This window comes from Mya arenaria, chromosome 12 (genome assembly GCF_026914265.1).
Source record: "Mya arenaria isolate MELC-2E11 chromosome 12, ASM2691426v1".
Lineage (NCBI taxonomy): Eukaryota > Metazoa > Mollusca > Bivalvia > Myida > Myidae > Mya > Mya arenaria.
In genome coordinates this window covers 12,625,979-12,645,469 of record NC_069133.1, presented here as the reverse complement: position 1 = coordinate 12,645,469, position 19,491 = coordinate 12,625,979, and the positions used below count along the sequence as shown (strand labels likewise).

Genomic DNA, 19,491 nt, shown 5'->3' with positions numbered 1-19,491 from the left:
TAAGTGACACAAGACTTAGCAAGGATACTCGCAAGAGGCAAAGATTCGAAGATGAAGAAGACCGCGACGTGAAGAGATCGCGGTCTGAGGGAGAATGCAGAATGCTGAAGAAGAAAAGGAGGGAGGGCGTTCCGAGGAAGCCAAGACGCTGAACAGTTTTGTAAAATGTGGGACTATTTTGTTGGTAATTCGTTTTCAAAACGAAAATGTAAATTTTAAATCGCAATAAAGCGCGATTTGTTATCATGTCCCTTGCTTGCTATGACCATTTGACCACATATTGTTTGAATTATAAATTAGAAAACTTCCATACGTTATTAGTATCAGGGTTTCAGTTATTTCGGCTTTTTATATAAATTCCTCGTGCAGAGTAAAAAGGATATTCCTTTAATACTGCATCAATGAATTGTTATCTGCTTGTTGATTGGACCAAGCGTTCTTAAGTTATTGATCGGACGACTACTCGACTCCGCCCGCCCGTACGCCGCAGTGAAACTCTAATTCGTCCCACCTTTTAAACGAGCGTATAAAACATGAACAATATGTATTTGTATGGAAAAAAATACGAAGGGCCATAACTCTTACAATATTTAAGGGAGCTCTTTAATTTGTCACAAAAGAGCACATTGTTACTGTGAATAAGTTCATGAAGTTTGAAGTTGATATATCTTCAATGATTGTAAAACAAAAAAAAATGATTACAAAAAAAAATGATTTAAGGGTCGCAAAAGAAACAACTCTGTGAAAATATATCGAAATTGGGCCAATGTTTACTGATAAGAAGTTTTCCATATATAGTTATAGTAGTCCATATAAACAGCCGCTTCAGAGTCTTTGACGATTTTTTTTAATTTGGCGACTCTACGCGTCCATATCCCACTTGTTTTCCTAGCCAAGAATGACAGATCCTAACGCTAAGTATATTGAGCGGAAAGATAACGGGCACCTGCTAGATGGTTTCAAAATGGCGATGCTTTAATGACAGAAGTCGATCTAAATTAAACTAATTATGTGTGTTTCATAACACACTTAAGTGTATTAAGTAAAAGGTATTGGCTAAAATAATAAAAGTGTAACTTTTGTGTTTAAATTTAACAGTGAAGTGTTCAGTATTGTGGAGTAACAGTTGAAGAATATATTTTACATTGGTACGGCTCAGTTGACTTGTGGCGTTTAGGGAACAAAATGAATATCCAAATGTTAAAAACGTTCCCTAAACGCACATTATTGTGGCTAGAGTTATAGCAGAAATTTGAACAGACAGAAATGTTTATTGTCGTAAACGTGCTTTATCACAGTTTCTTGCCAGATTGTTAATTTGAACACTTTGTGCCCCGGTTAGCTAAAAACACACATCTACGAAAGCCAAGAAAATTCAATAGGAGGTGGTTCAGTTTTACTTATGAAAAATATGTACATTTGGTTTAAAAGCAACAAACTAACTCCGACAAAAAGAAATTTATTTCGATGATCTTAACATTGTCGAAAGAAGTATGTGATGTCAGCTTTCAAAATCAGATCATAATTACATCTTATTTTTTTGAGTTTATCAAACACCAAAGACTTAACCGCATAACTTCCCGAGACATCATGACAAAACAAAAGCTATATTCAAAAAAGCCTGAAACCTCACGATCCCTACCATAAACATCTTCAAAGATGGTATGCAATGTAGTAACGCATGTATGTGAAGTGAAATAATTTCCATTAGCGGATCCAAGTTCACTCTTTATTTCAATAAAGGAGAAAAAGTAATGAAAAAACGCCCAAAATGCACCATTTTGGATAAGAAATTGTTAAGATTTTCACGGGGGAGTACCCAAAACACCCTTTCAAACAAAATAAATTTCAGTTCTGAGCAAAGGGGCGCTAATCAAAAGGTCACGACCCTTAGTTCCACCCCCTTTAACATAAATTATTATCCCCCTTATTGCTTTGAAATCAAGGAATCAAGCACATGAAATGAAAGCGGGCAGCCTTGATGAGAGTGAATACATTGTATGTTATGGACAAAAAGTGTCTCTATTTGTGATGAGATGCAATAATGAGTTTGTTGAAAAAACAACAATAACAATACACAATGACCCGCATAGGTTGGAACGGTTATTGTTGTTGAAAAAAGATTTTACATCTAATGAAAAACACATCAGCTATTTTGCAAAAAACAATCAGAACCACAAATATATAAGTATCATAAAAATGTTACACACACAACTCATGCATTCAGTCTAAATTCGCTATGTCGAAGTCTGTTATCTCGATGTTCTGGTTATGTCGAACTTTCGATTTTTTTGGAAAATTATACGCTTTATATAGTTCGGTTATATCGAAGTATTCTCCGAGGTCCTTATGACTTCGACATAGCGAGTTTTGACTGTACATACATTTACTACTACTTAAGTATAATAAGAAAATATGACAACACATATTGACAGATTCCTGGCCTTTCCCAAATGATATTCTTAACTGAGATTTCTAAATTTAAAATATGAGAATAGAATAGATACGTATAGGACTTGTACAAGTGTAAACATGGAAAATATGTCACAGACACGTAGTCAATATTGTATAAAAATACGTAGTATTCAGTCAATATCAACATTAAAAAAATATGGCCATCAGAGATATTATTTGTGTACTCTGAAAATAATCAGTAGATCTCCAAATCGAAATATCAAACAAAAAATGTCAAGTCGAAAGGTAGCCTCTGGATGATGTCGAAACTGCCGACATGGGGCGTAATTCTATCTTTCGAATCTTCCGACCAAAGAGGTGATCTTAAACGTATGACGAGTCGCCGCTAGCAGGGGTAAACACCTCTTTGCCGTCCACGGTGACCGGCAGCCGCTCGTGGAGGTACTGGTACTTCCCGTCGGTGAACTCTTTTACGGTGTGGCCGTCCCCTTCCAACTGCCACTTGGTGGTGAGCAGCCCCTCAATACCCACCGGCCCGCGAGCGTGAATCCGTGACGTACTGATACCAACCTCAGCGCCTGGGAAAGGAAAAACATGGATGAACATGACTTAAAAGATCTGAAGTTTGACTGGTTTTAAAGAATACTGTATAGCCAATATAGAGAACATAATATTCACTATTCGGAACACCTCGGCCATTTTCCATCGAAAACAAACAACCTTGGATGTATGACAGTACATCAGTTGAAGTAGTTAGTATGCTTTTAAATAATAATATTAATTGATTGTAGTGTTTTAACGCGTTTTTTATATCTACGTTTAAATTGATTGCCAGTGAAGTGTGTATTTCATAAATAATTAAGATTCCAAAGAGTTAAGTCATAAAGTTAAACTGCTAAATTGAAATTACTACGCGATCTACATGCATCGTAGTTAAATGTAAAGATTTCTGACATTGTAAACTGTCCATATACATCCGAGGCTGTTTTAGATGGAAAATGCCCGAGGAGTTCCGAATGAATGGTCACATCTGTCAAACTCAACACGGTTTCTTACCAAGTCCGAATCTATATCCGTCCGAGAAGCGGGTACTAGCGTTGTGGAACACGCATGCGCTGTCAACACACTCCAAAAACTCTTTCGCGGCCGCGTCTACAAGAATATACGTATTCATTATAACCAATAATTGATCAAACTGTTCTATCTGACAAATATGTAGATTTTAGTTAATTTAACTATGTACATGTTACAAAGTTCTGGTTTGAATATTTGCTACTACCACCAAGATAATGTTTTCAATATGACGCCATTCATTGGATATTTATATCATGTTTATTCGGTACTACTAATGTAAAATAAGATACAACGACAACACTCAAAGACAAGACAGGCCCAATTTCTCCAAACTTCTTAAGTCCCTTATAACAGGATTAAGCTAAGCTCACTATTTTTGTTCTTCAATAATTTGCATAATATTTACATCTTTCAGAGTTTTTATACTTTGAATAGGTGTTATGTTTATGATGATCGCAATTAACCATTTTTCATTTATCAAATTTCAATATCAGTATGTATTTATCTAATTCAAATAAGCTACTTAAGGCTATTAAGCTTAAGAAGTTTCAAGAAATTGGGGCCAGTTGTTTGTGCCCAATTCCCAAATGATATTCTACTCCTTTGAAGAAATACCACTTATTTTAACCGGATAAAAAGAAACTGAATTCCTGTAAATTCGTAAGAGAACCAGCTTCTTAATTTAATGTATACAATATTTATACCACTGCTCGTAACAATGCTGTCCGTGTGCGAGCTTCCATATTTGTTGATGTGGTCAATGGCGCCGTCTACGTCATCAGTGACCTCCAAGGTCAGCTGAAGGTCACCGTACTCCTTGTGTAGGGAGACAGCGGGCGGCGGGGAGAACTTCATCATCGACTGGAGCCGTGGACCAGAGTACAGGCGCACCTTGAGTAAAGCAACAAGATATTTGACAAGAGTTTGAACTAACAAGAGATGTCACAGAAACATGACAAACGCCCCCGGATGGTCTCGTTGGACAGATAGCCATTAGTACTTTAACCTGACTGTACAGACACCCTAATGTATCCAACAATTCCTCATGGTGACCTATTCTACCTTCCCCAAAAACGTAAATTTAACTCTCCCCAAATTTTAGTTTCAAAACCTTTGGGATTTTTCCACAAAACAATTATATTTCCAAAAAAGGCAAAACTATCATTTTTCAGTATGAACTATTTCTAATTTGCTCTTCAAAACCAAGTTTTCCACTGTGTCAGCCAGATTGATTCCACAATTCACCTCCAATTTATCAATAAAGCTGTCGAAACAATGTGCTAGCATTCATTTGGTGGTTTCATTTTAGAGTAATCGTTTTCCCAAGCCTAGAGTTAACCCGCAATCCAGAGAGCAATGCTACCCGGCGAAAAATGATTAAAAAAACAAGCTTATTAAAAGCAAACATCTCATTAGATTTTTCCAAGAATGCGAAACTGAAGCAAACATCTCATTAGATTTTCTCCAGAACGCGAAAATGAAGCAAACATCACATTAGATTTTCTCCAGAACACGAAACTTAAGCAAACCTACCATCTTCTTCTTGAGTTCATCACAGATGTCATCCATCAGGCCCGACTTGATGTGGGACTTGTGAATCAGCAGGGTCTCCATGGCGTTACATGCAGACGGGTAGTCGCACTTGGAGTCCACAGCTGAGGATGAGATAGTAACAGGTATATAAGTTATGAATGTTTATGTTCTCGAAATTGTGTAAGTTGTGTTACCTGGGAACATGACCATGGGTGCTGAAGCACAGGGGCAGGGTTCGTTGTTTTGACACTGTTACTAACGAACACTTACAAATTTTTGTTCTATCTATCTTAGTAGGGGAGGGATGCGGTCAAAGAGATGGGACAAAACAACGCACCCTGCCCCTGTGTGCTGAAGTATGTCGCACTGTAGGAAAACCGCTATAAACATTATGACGTAACATCGTGTATACTAATGTTTTTACTTCTATATCAACTTAACAAACTTTTTTATGTTAATTAAGAGCTGCTAAAGCGTAAACACCCTTGCGGACTGTCCGACATGAAGCTAGCGCACCTATAAACACTCAAAGATGGTATTTGAACATATTTCTTTTTGAAACTCATACAATGCATGGTAAAAATACAGCGCGGACAAGGTCAAGTCCAGACCCAGACCTATGAATAGTACATATTTTAACATTTAGTCTCTAAATGTGACCTTGACCCTCGCGGTACAGATATGCGTCTTGTGCTTGATACTCCACCGCATTATGGCTAACCTTTCTGGCATTTTTTTTTATCATGCATGGTCAATATACAGCCCGGTACGACCTCAATACGATGTAACTAACCTATCTTGATGGCCATGTCATGGTCACAGTTCTCGTCCACGTACACGTGACAGATACCCTCACTGTGGCCGAGGACGGGGATTCCGTGGGATTTCTGCTGGATGTCGCGAACGAGGCTGGAGGAACCCCGGGGAATCACCAGGTTGATGTAGTCGTCAAGTACCAACAAGTCGTCTATGTCCTCACGCTTACTTACCTGGATTATTAATGCGTTAAACATAATAATTTAAATGACTTGAAAAATACGAATATACATAGTTATATATAGGACTTAAATATATATCTTACATATATTCCTATGTCAAATTAAAATGTCATCAGTTAACCCATTTGGAACTCCTCGGCCATTTGTTATCGAAAACAACCTCGGATTAATGCCGATACATTAGCAGAAGTAGTTCGTAAATTTTGTATTATTTAATGTAGACAAGTGTTTTAACTTGTATTTGTAGATCTAAGTTGAAATTAATTGCCAGTGAAATGTTTTATTGCAAACATAATTAAGATCCCCAGGAGTTAAGTAATTAAGTTTAACTGCTTAATTGAGATTACTACACGATCTACTTGTAGCGTTGTTAAAGTGTACAGATTTCTGACATTGTAAACCGTCCATATACATCCGTGGTTGTTTTCGATAAAAATGGCCGAGAAGTTCCGAATGCAGTTAATCGTGACGTACAACTTCTAATATGCCTATATGTAGAACATATAGAACAAGGTATGGTTTTGAGACCATCCTGTAGTAACAGAATAAGTTCCGGAAATACCCTACTCTTTTCCACTCGACCCTTATTTGTTTTTCAACTGACACGTACCAGCGCTACGGCGTCTCTGAGGTCGGTTTCGCCCTCCTCCGCCTGGACGGACCCCAAGGCCTCCCGCACGAGGGCGTACAAGATGGCGTTACTGTGCTGGGCCTCACTCCCGCCCTTCAACAGCAAACCATTACCGCTGCAGATGGCCAGGGCCGCAACCTGAAAGGTAAGTCAGATGTGACGAATACCGCTTTACGTACATGGACTTAAAAAACTGTGTTTGTAACCAAACGGTATGTTGAACTGTAATGCATAAGGCGCGGATCCAGGCACTGAATTTAGAAGAGTGTCTCTTAAGGGTGCAACCCCCTTGACATGCGCCCCTCCCTAAGATCCGAAATACGCATAAACTGTTTAAGTGGTGGTTTGGAGTTACTCCCAGCAAAATTTAACAATTTGTATTCAGAAATGGTGCATTTTAGCGTTTGTTTTCTTTTCTCCCATTTTAAAATTAAAGATAAACTTAGACGATTTTAGAGGGTGCGCGCCTCCCTGTTAATTAGCTAGTGTACATTAAGCAGCTCAGTCAATAATCAGACGAATAAGACTTTACTGGCTAGAAAATGCAGATATATTTTGCTCCTATATTATTCAGAGTAGTGTTCCAACAATGTTTCAGGAAATAGCACGTCCAGCTATAGGTTTTCTTGCAAACTGAACTTCACATTTCATATGGGGGTTCTCCCATTTGTTTCTTAACTTGAAGATTTTGAATTGATTGCCATACTTAAGCCAAAGTTGTAAAAAGTATAGTACATGTACTAGTATCCGCCAATAATATGAACCTGAATGAAACAATTTTGAGAACGTTTTCCAACAATGAAACAAACGCCCGGGTCAATATCTACCTGTGGTAGACAGTCGGGCCTCGACTCAAAGATGACAAGCAGCACGCCGATGGGAGCGGTAATCTTCTTGAGCGAGAGTTTATCGCTTATCCTCGTTTTTTCGAGGACTCGTCCCAATGTTGTTTCGCACTTCTCGGCGATCTGACGGAGGCCCGTCGCGAGTGTCTGCAGTTTATCCGTAGTCAGCTGCAGGCGGTTCAGGAGTTGCTCGGATATATCTGAATAGAACGAACACACGTGTGAAGGGAATATAGTATAAAAAAGATATTATTTTTCATATCACATACTATGTAAAAACAAGTATATTAAACAAAAACAAATTACTTTTAGTATAATTTAAAGAAAACGTTAAAACCTACCTCCTCTCTTGGCAAGGAGAACATCTCGGTTGTTTGCCACCAGGATGTCTTCCTTCCTCTCTATTAGAAGGTCTGCAAGCTTCTCTATGATGGCCTTCCGGTCGGCCGGCCGGAGTTTCTGCAATGTTTGACTGGCCTCCTTCGCTGTTATGACAATGTGATATCCTTGTTTGTAAGTAATGTGAGTGTCAACCATGCCTGCCATACAACATACAACGCCTTCCTTCAACATGGGGTTAGTTTGGGGGCAATCAATTCGGCCGGAGTTATTGGCCGAAACTGTGTGTTTATGAGTTAGTATACAATGTATAAAACTTAAAATGGTTTGAAAGGCGCTCTTATAAGCCCTCAGTTTTTATAAATTAAACAATCGTTATCTATTTGAAATGAAAACAAAATGAAACGTAGGCTTCACAAGTATCATTTAAGTGTATAGTCTAAAAAAGAATTATATATATATATATATGCAGTTCATTTTGTATGTAAAAGTAGTTGGAAATGTTGTGAGTCCCGAGTGCATACCTTTAACGGCCTCCACCTCCACGGGGCTGTTGATGTTTTTGGCGTTGGTGAAGAACGTTCCTACAGACTTCCCTTGGATGATGGAGGGGAGCGACCCATAATTCCGTCCGTCACAAATTACCACCGAAACCCCTTTCTCCAGGGCCCAGGCTGCCGCACCAACCTGCAGGGCACCAGTTGAATAATTGGATAGGGTGGTAACACTGCAGGGCACCAGTAGAATAATTGGATAGGGTGGTAACACTGCAGGGCACCAGTAGAATAATTGGATAGGGTGGTAACACTGCAGGGCACCAGTAGAATAATTGGATAGGGTGGTAACACTGCAGGGCACCAGTAGAATAATTGGATAGGGTGGTAACACTGCAGGGCACGAGTTGAATAATTGGATAGGGTGGTAACACTGCAGGGCACCAGTAGAATAATTGGATAGGGTGGTAACACTGCAGGGCACCAGTAGAATAATTGGATAGGGTGGTAACACTGCAGGGCACCAGTAGAATAATTGGATAGGGTGGTAACACTGCAGGGCACCAGTAGAATAATTGGATAGGGTGGTAACACTGCAGGGCACCAGTAGAGTAATTGGATAGGGTGGTAACACTGCAGGGTTCCAGTAGAATAATTGGATAGGGTGGTAACACTGCAGGGTACCAGTAGAATAATTGGATAGGGTGGTAACACTGCATGGTACCAGTAGAATAATTGGATAGGGTGGTAACACTGCAGGGTACCAGTAGAATAATTGGATAGGGTGGTAACACTGCAGGGTACCAGTAGAATAATTGGATAGGGCGGTAACACTGCAGGGTACCAGTAGAATAATTGGATAGGGTGGTAATGCACGATCGAGGCTTTCATAAAGATCTGACTTTCTGTGTCTCACAGGGATGTTCATGGGATTTTATGTGCACAGACCTATCTACACCGCTCTTAAAGCTGCACAAACTGACCGTTTTGACAACAAGTTTTGCCATGGAATTCGCCCATAATTGTGTAAATGTCTTGAAACCAGTTATATAAGACTGCTGACAAAATATCATAACACAGTTTTCATATTTACGTTCAAAAATTATTGTTAAATAGCTAAAAGCGTTACTTACGCTTTATGAAAAATTAGTGTTTCGACATTAAACCCAAGTTTTCGAACGGAAGTATTGGAACTGCGATCTGAGCTTTTTTAGCTATATCACTGGATTCCAGACATATACGAAATTATTGGCTAATTCCAGAACAAAAATACAAAAACGGTCAATCTGTGAAAGCGCAGCTTTAATACCTTTCTAACTAGCCCAAAAGTACAAGAAATACTAAACATATGGTCTATAACCAGGGTATCATTTAAGGCTGTAGTCAGGGTATATCACCTTGGATTCCATTCCTCCTAGCCCGACCCGAGATTTCCCCTGGAAGACCACGTTACACAAGTCCATCTTCGGTGAGAACGTTTTTACCAGCCTGAAAGTGTATGGAACATGTACGTTGCGATAGAATCATGAAAAGCTTCAGACCGGTTCCTTCAAGACACTTCTTAGACTGGTTTCAGTTTGTCCGATAATTTCAATGAACTTGGATCTGTAAAGAAACAAGTCATTCAGGTATGAACACTGCACTGAGCCCCCCCCCCCGCTCCATCTACGGCTCTCCAAACCATGTACCGTGATGTATACTCCAACATGATGCCGTCGGTGCATACCATCAATACTAGCATCTCGGTGTTCATCTCTTAACCATCACATAACATAACATACGTTTTACATCCTCTCATCCGTGGGTGTGCAGGAGCGAGATTTTCAACACTTGAACAGTGCAGTTATATTGTCTCAGTACGATATCGTTTCAAATATCCTTGATGAAACTGCCCCTGGACTCCTCGATGCCTATCCGAGTGGTGCAGAGGTCGTCTTAATCAAACAAAGACCAGAACCAGCGCGCAGCCTACCCACTCTCAATACCCCTGACCCACCCCACCACAGGGATATATTCACATCTGGAGCCCCCGGTGCCTGGCGGACTAGTATGTGGATCTTTCACACCCGACGAATGCACCAGTAGGTCGGCGTTTACCTATATCCCCTCCGAAAAGACTAATTAACACTAATCCAGGGATATATTCATCCCTGTAGCCCTCGGTGCCTGGCGTACTGGTGTATTGTCTGAAGACAATACAGACACCAGAAGGTCAGCGGTCTTTATAGCTACCTCCTCTCTTAAAATACTTCACACTCATCCCCGGGATGCATGTATAGTCATACCTGAGGCCCTCGGTGCCTGGCGTAATGGTGTGTAGACCACCCGGATGGTCGGCGTTTTTGTAACCTACCTCCCCTCCTAAAAACTGAACACCCATCCACGCGATATATTCCTACCTGGAGCCCTCCGTGCCTGGCGGACTGGTGTGTAGACCATCCACATCGGACATGAGCACGAGAAGGTCGGCTTGCATGTTTACAGCCAACCTGGCGGCCAAACTGTCGTTGTCCTTCACACTTATCACCTGTGGTCAGACATTATACATGTACTTAGGAAAATGTGAATGCGTAAAATAAGTACCAGCTATTCAAAAGAAGACACCATGGACATTATATAACGGCATCATTTAAACATTAAAATCTTATTTTAAATACTACTAGTTTGAGCATTGCAGTGATATTTTTTTTTACGAAAAATTCAAAGATGCATGTTTGCTTTAAAGAGGCCTGCTTGTGGTTAACAGCGAAATATTTGCCTTGACGTATTTCGATGTTTATCATATACAGTGCGTGTATACCACGTGATAAATTGCGTCATAAATGCTACGTCGGAAGGCAATATTTTGATTTGAAAAAAAATACTTTAAACAAAGATAACTTCACTTTTTCTTCACCATTTTAGATTAAACAAAGAGCAGTCTACGCAGCTTACGGAGCCCTTTCTTCGGTCTTTCACCAGAGTTTGATTTAGAGTTTAGTTTCTTTAAACACTTCGACAAACCTTGTCACAATACGGCCGTCTGAAGGAGCACTGTCAAAACATGATTTTGGAAACAGGTTTGTCGAAGTGTTTGATGAAACTAATGACTTTATCAATTTTCGGTAATACACCAAATGCGGGGCTCTTAAAGCGGCACAGACTGCCATTTGTTTCATTTAAAATGGTGGAAAAGAAAAGTTATCTTTGATTTAAGTCTTTATTTTAAGCAAAATGTTGCCTTTCGACGTGGCTTTTATGACGTAATTTATCACGTGATATACACACACTGTGTATATATATGCAATACTTTATACAATACACCACAACATATATACTTCAGCACATACAAAATGAAAAGAAATATATAATTTAATAAAAATGTTAACTAATCATTCTTTTTTTGGCATATTAGAAGTTAAACTGAACACTCATGGGTCAGGTTTGTGTAACGACAGTCTGTTGACCACCAGGGTGGTATTTCATATTCATTGAACTTAAGTTAATCTGGTCATCACTAATGCATCAATGACTTCATTCACTCTTGGTCAGTTATTTATAACCGGTAATCCGATTAGCTACATCGTTCTAAGATCCATTTTAGACCAATATTGAAAACCAGTCAGGACACCATACGGATATGACATTTTTGAAAAATTAACTACTCCCTCCGTACCCCTGCCAGATCCTTGTCCATTTCCGGCGGAGAGGCGATGGCGTCATTGGCGTTAACGATGGGGATAATGTTGTAGAACATGAGCTCGCTCATCGCGTCCACCAGATGCATGCTAGTGAACTCGTTCTGGAAGTCCCGCTGGTTCACCAACACCTGAAGGGTAATACACAGGTCTACTCATTCAATTTGTTTTTCTTCATAGTGAATCATCCTTACTGTGATTTAATCACTGTTGTACGTTTATGCAAGATTTTTTTGACGTTAAATATTTTCTCATTTCTGCAGTTCAATCTTTATTTTTTCAAAGATTTTCCACGTTTCTTTCAGAATTTATCAGTAAGTCTTAAAAAAAAATTGAAAAACGCAAGCCAGTTTATTAAGTTAATAACCCACATTTTCCCGAGTTATGCATCTGAAAACACTTATCTGATAATGAATTTACTCTTTGATGCAGAAATTGCAATCAACCATTCGATCTACAGCCTTTTCATGAATTGCGTTAGCAAAGGTTTTAAAAATCGTGTATTTCAAGGGCAATATTTGATTATATATCAAGATTTATTGAAGGGTTCAAGTTGAAAGCATTTTAGTTTTAACACTCCTGAAAAATTGACACTTCATATTAAAAAAAAATCCCTATAAAGTGCATTTTTACATACCATGAGAGAGTCCCTTTAAAGCTGCACTCTCACAGATATACCATTTTTACAACTTTTTTATTTTTTGTCTTGGAAAGAGCAAATTTTTGCGTAAATATCTGCAAACAAATGATAAAAGATTGCTGACAAAAAGATCAGAACACAAATTTTCATATTTCCATTCGAAAATTAATGTTTTATGTCTTAAGAAAAATGCATTAACATCAAATTTTCGACTTAAATATAAAAATCTGCGATCTGATTTTTTGTCAGCAGCATTATGATACTGGTTTCCATGCATATTCCCAAAAATTGATTCGTTCCAAGACAAAAAATAAAGAAGTTGTCAAAACGTTCAATCTGTGAGAGTGCAGCTTTAATGAAATAAAATAAGATCGAAGTATTACAAAGCACAGTCAAGGCTACATGAGATGTAATGAAACAGTCAGTGACCTCAGTTGAACTCAACCTTCATCGACCAGCAGTCAAATAAATAAGGCGACCTTGTTAACCAGCGCTCTATAGTTTTGGCCTATGAACATTAACAGAAGAGCTAGCTATTGAGTCTAGCCTGTTCACTATGGAAAAGTTCAAACATTAATCATCACAAATTTATAGTGAATATTTACTTTAGTGTTGTATATAAACGTCATATAAATTCTATTTTTATTTAATGATATTTTAACTATATAATACTAGCTGGTTACCAATGCACGATGAGTATAACACTTTTAAAAGCCGTTAATCTTGATACCAGGTAATGTGTTAAAAGGTGGTTATAAATGATGTATTTTAAAGGATAAAACAACACGGGGGTTATCCCCACCCCCATTGCTAGAAAGGGGCCTGGATTGTTAACACAATAAGTGTAAAAGTGTTCAGATTGTTTCTGTTACCTGTGCGGTTTTGAAGCCGTACTGGGTGAACATGGCCTCGTACAGGGACATGAGGCCGCTCTGACCCGCGGCTGCGCACGCCCGGGGCTCGAATTGAAGCAAACCCTGAAATCAACACAACACATGATAAGCTGGCAATCATGACACCATACTAAATTATTTCTATGTTTAACGTAAGGTGTTGCAATATGATACGGTTTCAAAACAAACAGATACAAGTCAGCGCTATAATCTTTTAAATTGACCTCATTTGAATTATTTACAGCAGGAGTCCGACCTGGACAAACAGCATCTGAATACTAAATCCTCTTTCACATACAAACTGCAGTATTATGAAACGGACTATAGTCTATAAATACTTGTATCCTTGATGAACCACACATCTTGTGTTTGTTTGTCTAAGATTAGGCTATGGATAGAATATTTGTCAACGTAGCTAAAGAACTTCAGCGAACACGTTATATATATTACCTTTTTGGACGTGTTAATGTGTTGTTAACATCAAAAAAAAATATCAACATTAAAGTTATGGAAGCCAGAACTATTGTCAACCAATACACACAACACGATGTCAGAAGAGGGATATGTTTTATGTACGTTGTTGTTGTTGTTGTTGTAGTAGTTGTTTTTATTTGCTTTGTTTATAAACAAGAGAACCCCAAACCGTTTTGTAGTGAAAAACTGGCGTATCTTAAAAACCCTAAACGTATTCTCGACCCTGAAGGGGACCACTGGTCTTTATATACAGTAAATTCTCAATCCACACAAGAGCCCGGGATTTGCTTATTTACATATTACCAACCAAGTAAACATACGCACTATGAACGTACTTCCGTCTATAACGGAATGTTACACTATAAACGCAAATCCGCCGCCTACAGCGGACCCTTACATTATGATGAAATGGAATGATGTAAGCTAATTGTGTGATGGTTGTGAACAACTGCCGAAAGTATGAAGTGAATTGAATGAAGGTTATTGTGAAGAGTGACATTACTAACCCCTGAAGTGTTGACAGAGATGGTCTGACGGACGCTCTTGGACATGGCGATCTCGTGTCGGAGTTTCTGCTTCCCGAAGGCGACAGCCCCGCTAGTGACCAGCACCATCTGTTTCCCTTGGCTTTGAAGCTCACTAACCTGAATATGCATTCACATATATTCTTTAAAACAGACTCGAGACAGCTGCCATAAGTTTAAATACCTCATAGTCTATTCTAGATAAACATGTTCGTGTTCATAATATTATGATTTAATACCATCTAAATTCAAGACGAAATGCAATCATTACGACTTCAAACAGACCCCTTACATATTGAAGTGGAACTGACAGAAGTGCCTACCTGTTCCACAATGGATGCAAGCCGCCCGAGGGCCAAGCCGCACTCATCCTCCCTAGTGATCACGGCGCTCCCAAGCTTGACAATAATCCTGTTGGCTTTCTTCAAGTCCCCGCGGTACAGAAATCGCTCACTGTGCTGCCCCCTGTTATGACTAGCCAGTTCCGGTCTCTTGTCACCACCTCCGCTCGTGCGGTATCCTTGCCGCATAATCGTGTTAACATTGTTTGTATTGATAAGCTTATAACTGGAATTGCTTCTTAAAGCCGCGAGACTGGCTAAAGCTGTGTGCTTACCGCGATACATGGACATATGTCTATAGGTTGTTGTTTTACAGACAGTGAGATCACTAGACACACTCTGAATGAGACATTTGGCACAAAATGACGAACGTCCGCGCTCTCCTATTACACGGTGCATTTTGGAACTTGTTAATTCTACACAGCCTGAAATGTACAATTGAAATTCACGACATATTAAACCAAGACGCAGAAAACTACATTATACTTGTGATATTGACTGACAACTGTGTCGGGTTCCATTAGAAAATCCTCGGAAAAAGACGGTATGGAATCGTCAAGAGGACTGCAACATGTGTCAACGATGTTGTGTTACTATACCAAGCCGTAGAAAATACATTATACTTGTGATATTGACTGACAACTGTGTGTTTCGATTAGAAACTTACAAGACAGTATGGAATCGTCAAGTGGACTGCCATATGTGTCAACGATGTTGTGTTTATATACCAAGCCGCAGAAAACTACAGTATACTTGTGATATTGACCTACAACTGTGTGGTACGATTAGAAACTCCTTGGAAAAAGACAGTATGGAATCGTCAAGTGGACTGCCAAATAAGTCATCAATGTTGTCTTGTTTTACATGCAAGTCGGTAAACCATAAAATAACGGAACGGTGTTGCCAATGTGTCTTTTGTTCCAATTGTTTCACGGCCTCAAAACATTTCCATACTTGGGGAAGAAAATGCATCTTCACCAGCTGTTTAATGAAACATTGATCAATGTGTTAAAGCTGCACTCTCAAAGATTGACCATTTGACATTTTTTATCTCATTTGTTTTTGCTTGGAATCACTGTTGCCAATGTGTGCGTAAATGTCAAGAAACAAGTGATATGAAACTGCTGAAAAAAGATCCGATCACAGTTTTTTTTCATACTTACGTTCAAAAATGCAAATGAAATACAGCTAAAGTATAAAAAGTATTAACCCACGCGTAATTATAAAGTCAAGAAAAACCCGACCCCTAAACCACAATGTCATCGGGACTTTTAAGTTTGTAGTTGACCCGTGAAGAATACATTGAGAACATCACGTGATACTGTCAATCGACCAACCACGCAACAACAAAGCTGTAATTGAATGACTAATAGCGTTGTTTACGCGCATGAAAATCGTGGAGATGAGCAAATATCAGCGTTAAACACTCAGTATGATTTGCAACACATTATCTCGTCATACAAAAAAAGAGCATTTTACAAACACATGAGCGAGTTCCTTTAACCCATATGATCATCGATTACCGGTATCGGACTGGTTAAGTGCCTGGTGTGCGTTTCAGAAAGATTTTAAGCTCTTGACATGATCAACAATATGGTTATTGACAACTAGTATTTTTCCATTACATATAGTTCACAGATAAACAATATACTTTGCTTTAATAAACATTACTATCTTATATTTTTGGGAGAAGGTCGTAACTGTTGTTGGTATAACTCGTGGCCCAATTGCATGTTTGATACTTTTAAGTATATGTCTCAATTTAGAACTATGTAAATCAGTTTATCTTGAATTGAGTGTTTAATTGTATTAACATTCATGCAATATAATGATATTAAATGAATACATTGGTTGTTTTTCCAGTAAAACTAAAGCCACTGACAATATTTAATATAATGGTTGTTACTTAGCATATCAAGACAATAAATTACAATACGCGGAATGAAATAAACAACAACAGCATTAAATAATACTATACTATAATATTAATACTATAATTGCGTTACATAAAATAAGTAATTGCTTGTCTTACCAGTTCTATAAAATCAACATTTCACAAAAAGTCATGTCCGTTACACAGAACTATATCCAAAAAAATTTCCTTCAGCTGTACGTCGCCGCTATTTATACCCTCAGCGATCGGCAGCCTTGAACTAGTTGCCGCTGAATAACAATCCCGTTCAATCTGGTTTTCTACTTTCGGTTTGAAAATAACAAATATTAGGTCGTGGTCGTGTATGAAATTAAACTCTCTGTCAATGGAAAAGTCTGAGATTTTAACTCGTCTTCTTCGCATAAATGCAGAATAAATGACCAAAAATCATTTTGTCAACAAGCAAAGGAAAGTTGAACACTTTTTTGTAAAATGCTTTAGCCTACCAATACGCGGTATTTAAAGTTACTCTCTCACAGATTGGCAGTTATAACAGTTTTTTGTCTCAGGATCAGCTAATTTTGAAATGAAAGATTTCAAAACAGTATAAATATAAGATAACTGACCATAGAACAGATCTCAATTATTTGGAAAACTGCCGAAATGATCACTTTTCCTTTTTAAAGCGCTAGTAACAGTTTAAAGCTGCACTCGTGAGAGTGCAGCTTTAAGCCAATAAATGTCAATTTTCGAGCGGAACTATTAAATACTGCGACCTGGATAATTAGTATACTATTAACAGATTCAGATAGATTTCTAAATAGAAAATTAGTTCTTATTTCCTGCCTGATAAGAAGTTTTAGATATTGAAACCTGACGCGACCTGATCTTTTATCAGTAGTCTTACTGGTTAGCGACCTATTATTCGCCCGTACCACTTTTTCGCCCACCCAGTTAAAACCAGTCAAAACGAAATATTTTACACAAATCAGTCTGGCGTTTCATTGCGGAATCTGTTTTGACAGATATCAGCTGTTTTCTGCGTTCAAATGTAAGTAGTATGTGGAATTCGACCCAAATAAATATTGTTTACACTTCTGACCTTGTAAATTGCACGCGGGGATGACGTCATCCCGCGCGCGCTCATTTGCATGAGGCCCTGTAAGGATTTTTAATTTTTTCTTATACCTTGGGCTATCAGACGACATTATTTCTTTGTCTTTATAAAGTATAAAACCGGTGTTAAATTATACAAATACCCTAAATTGCTGTATTTTAAGTTCAATTTTTGAAAAAGCAAGTGATAAAACCTGAAAACGGTTAAGTAATCGCCGAAATTTTTCGTCTAAGGGAAGCAACTCAAATTTGAATTAATCATTACATTCTTGTACGGACATGCGTTGTCCCTCTTCGGAAGTCTATAAATATGCATACATTGTAGGTAATGTTTCAAGAAGGATATCCCAGTAGTTTTTTTTAATTTTATGCAAAGAGAAGGATTACCGAGTAAGTGTTGTATCATTTTAAACATACATAAACAGTATGTAAGAGTTAACATATTATATTTATTGATCAATTGTCGTTTTAAACAGTCGCTAGACTGGTCAAATAAAATAAAATTGTTTGAAGATATATTTTAGAGAGAAATATATGAAAAACATCGTAAGAACAGCGAATTTATGGGGTGGGCGAATAATTGGTACAGTAGGGTGCTTATTTCAGCGAAAGTATAGGGGTACTTTGCACGTGGGAATATTCGGAATCCCTAGCTTTTTTAAAAGACAAATTACACAGTTTTTGTCGGAAGAGCCAACCTGTCTGAGTGTAAAGTTTTATCGTAATAGCTATCTTGTGTCAAAAGTAACATAGGAAAAACCTCGATTTCCGGCCGAAAAGGGGTCGCTAACCAGAATATCACCGGTTTCCAGACATTAGACTTTCTCATTATTCGGAACGCATTTTTCACCAAACCTTAGCGCAATTGTTAAACATTCAGATGTGTGTCAAAAATATTATACACTGATTGCTTTGATGTAATACTTTGAAAAGTCTAAAATCTTCGTCCAACATATTTCTATCTCCCCACAGTCAAGTTTCTTTAAATAGAAACAGACGAGACAGTTCACAGTGGTTTTCCATTGGTGTCTTGATGGTATTTTTCAACCTCTACGCAGTGATCTCCCCTGACAATCTCTGCCACAATTAGTTTGCTCTCGTTTTTGGACAGTTGTTATTAAATTTCAATTATTCAAGGCGCATTGAGGAAATTATCTTAAAGATAATTGACATAGTATATATTGTCACGTTATTTGTTTGGTGGTAGTTATTACTGTATGGGAAGTTACACTTAAGGTGTATTAAAGCAGTGTTAATGAAGTTTAATATGAAGTCTAAAAGCGGCACATACAATTTCACATATGTCTTTGGTAAAAAAAAAGTTACTTTCTCACCTTCGACGTACTGAAAGAATCGTCTTAAGAATATATTTATATAAGTACATTTAGAGTCGAGACATAAAACTCAAGGTTAAATCAACAATTTCCTGATTATAACATAATCTAAGTCCCATTAGGCCTAATAAAATATGTCTGTTTCGGGTAACCCGACCCTACCTATAAAAATGCGCCGACCCTAACTCAACTATTTTTTTCCGTTTCTGAGCAAAATAATATTCATTAGCGAATAGAGAGTTACGAAGGGCGGATAAATGCAGATTTTAATCAGAATTATTGTTTATATG

General features: G+C 38.1%; 1 protein-coding gene across 1 annotated transcript; it reads right to left on the bottom strand.

Moving 5' to 3' along the window:
- Window positions 1-1,446: 1,446 nt before the first annotated feature.
- LOC128211639 (delta-1-pyrroline-5-carboxylate synthase-like) lies at window positions 1,447-17,064 on the bottom strand. Its single transcript, XM_052916634.1, has 16 exons — window positions 16,911-17,064; window positions 14,861-15,303; window positions 14,520-14,657; window positions 13,519-13,623; window positions 11,985-12,137; window positions 10,729-10,856; window positions 9,727-9,817; window positions 8,360-8,522; window positions 7,838-7,981; window positions 7,479-7,696; window positions 6,631-6,789; window positions 5,816-6,011; window positions 5,023-5,144; window positions 4,194-4,380; window positions 3,472-3,567; window positions 1,447-2,993 (listed from the first exon to the last, which is right to left on the bottom strand). Exons 2-16 carry the CDS (start codon window positions 15,275-15,277, stop codon window positions 2,779-2,781), a joined length of 2,532 nt encoding a protein of 843 aa, XP_052772594.1. The 5' UTR covers window positions 15,278-15,303; window positions 16,911-17,064; the 3' UTR covers window positions 1,447-2,778.
- Between the last annotated feature and the right edge of the window lie 2,427 nt (window positions 17,065-19,491).

Excerpts from the sequence above, each read along its gene's own strand:
- LOC128211639 (XM_052916634.1), bottom strand. The coding sequence starts at position 15,277 with ATGCACCGTGTAATAGGAGAGCGCGGACGTTCGTCATTTTGTGCCAAA. Across the intron at positions 7,982-8,359 it reads GGAGGTGGAGGCCGTTAAAG|CGAAGGAGGCCAGTCAAACA; the intron begins GTATGCACTCGG and ends TTGTCATAACAG. Across the intron at positions 7,697-7,837 it reads TCTCCTTGCCAAGAGAGGAG|ATATATCCGAGCAACTCCTG; the intron begins GTAGGTTTTAAC and ends CGTTCTATTCAG.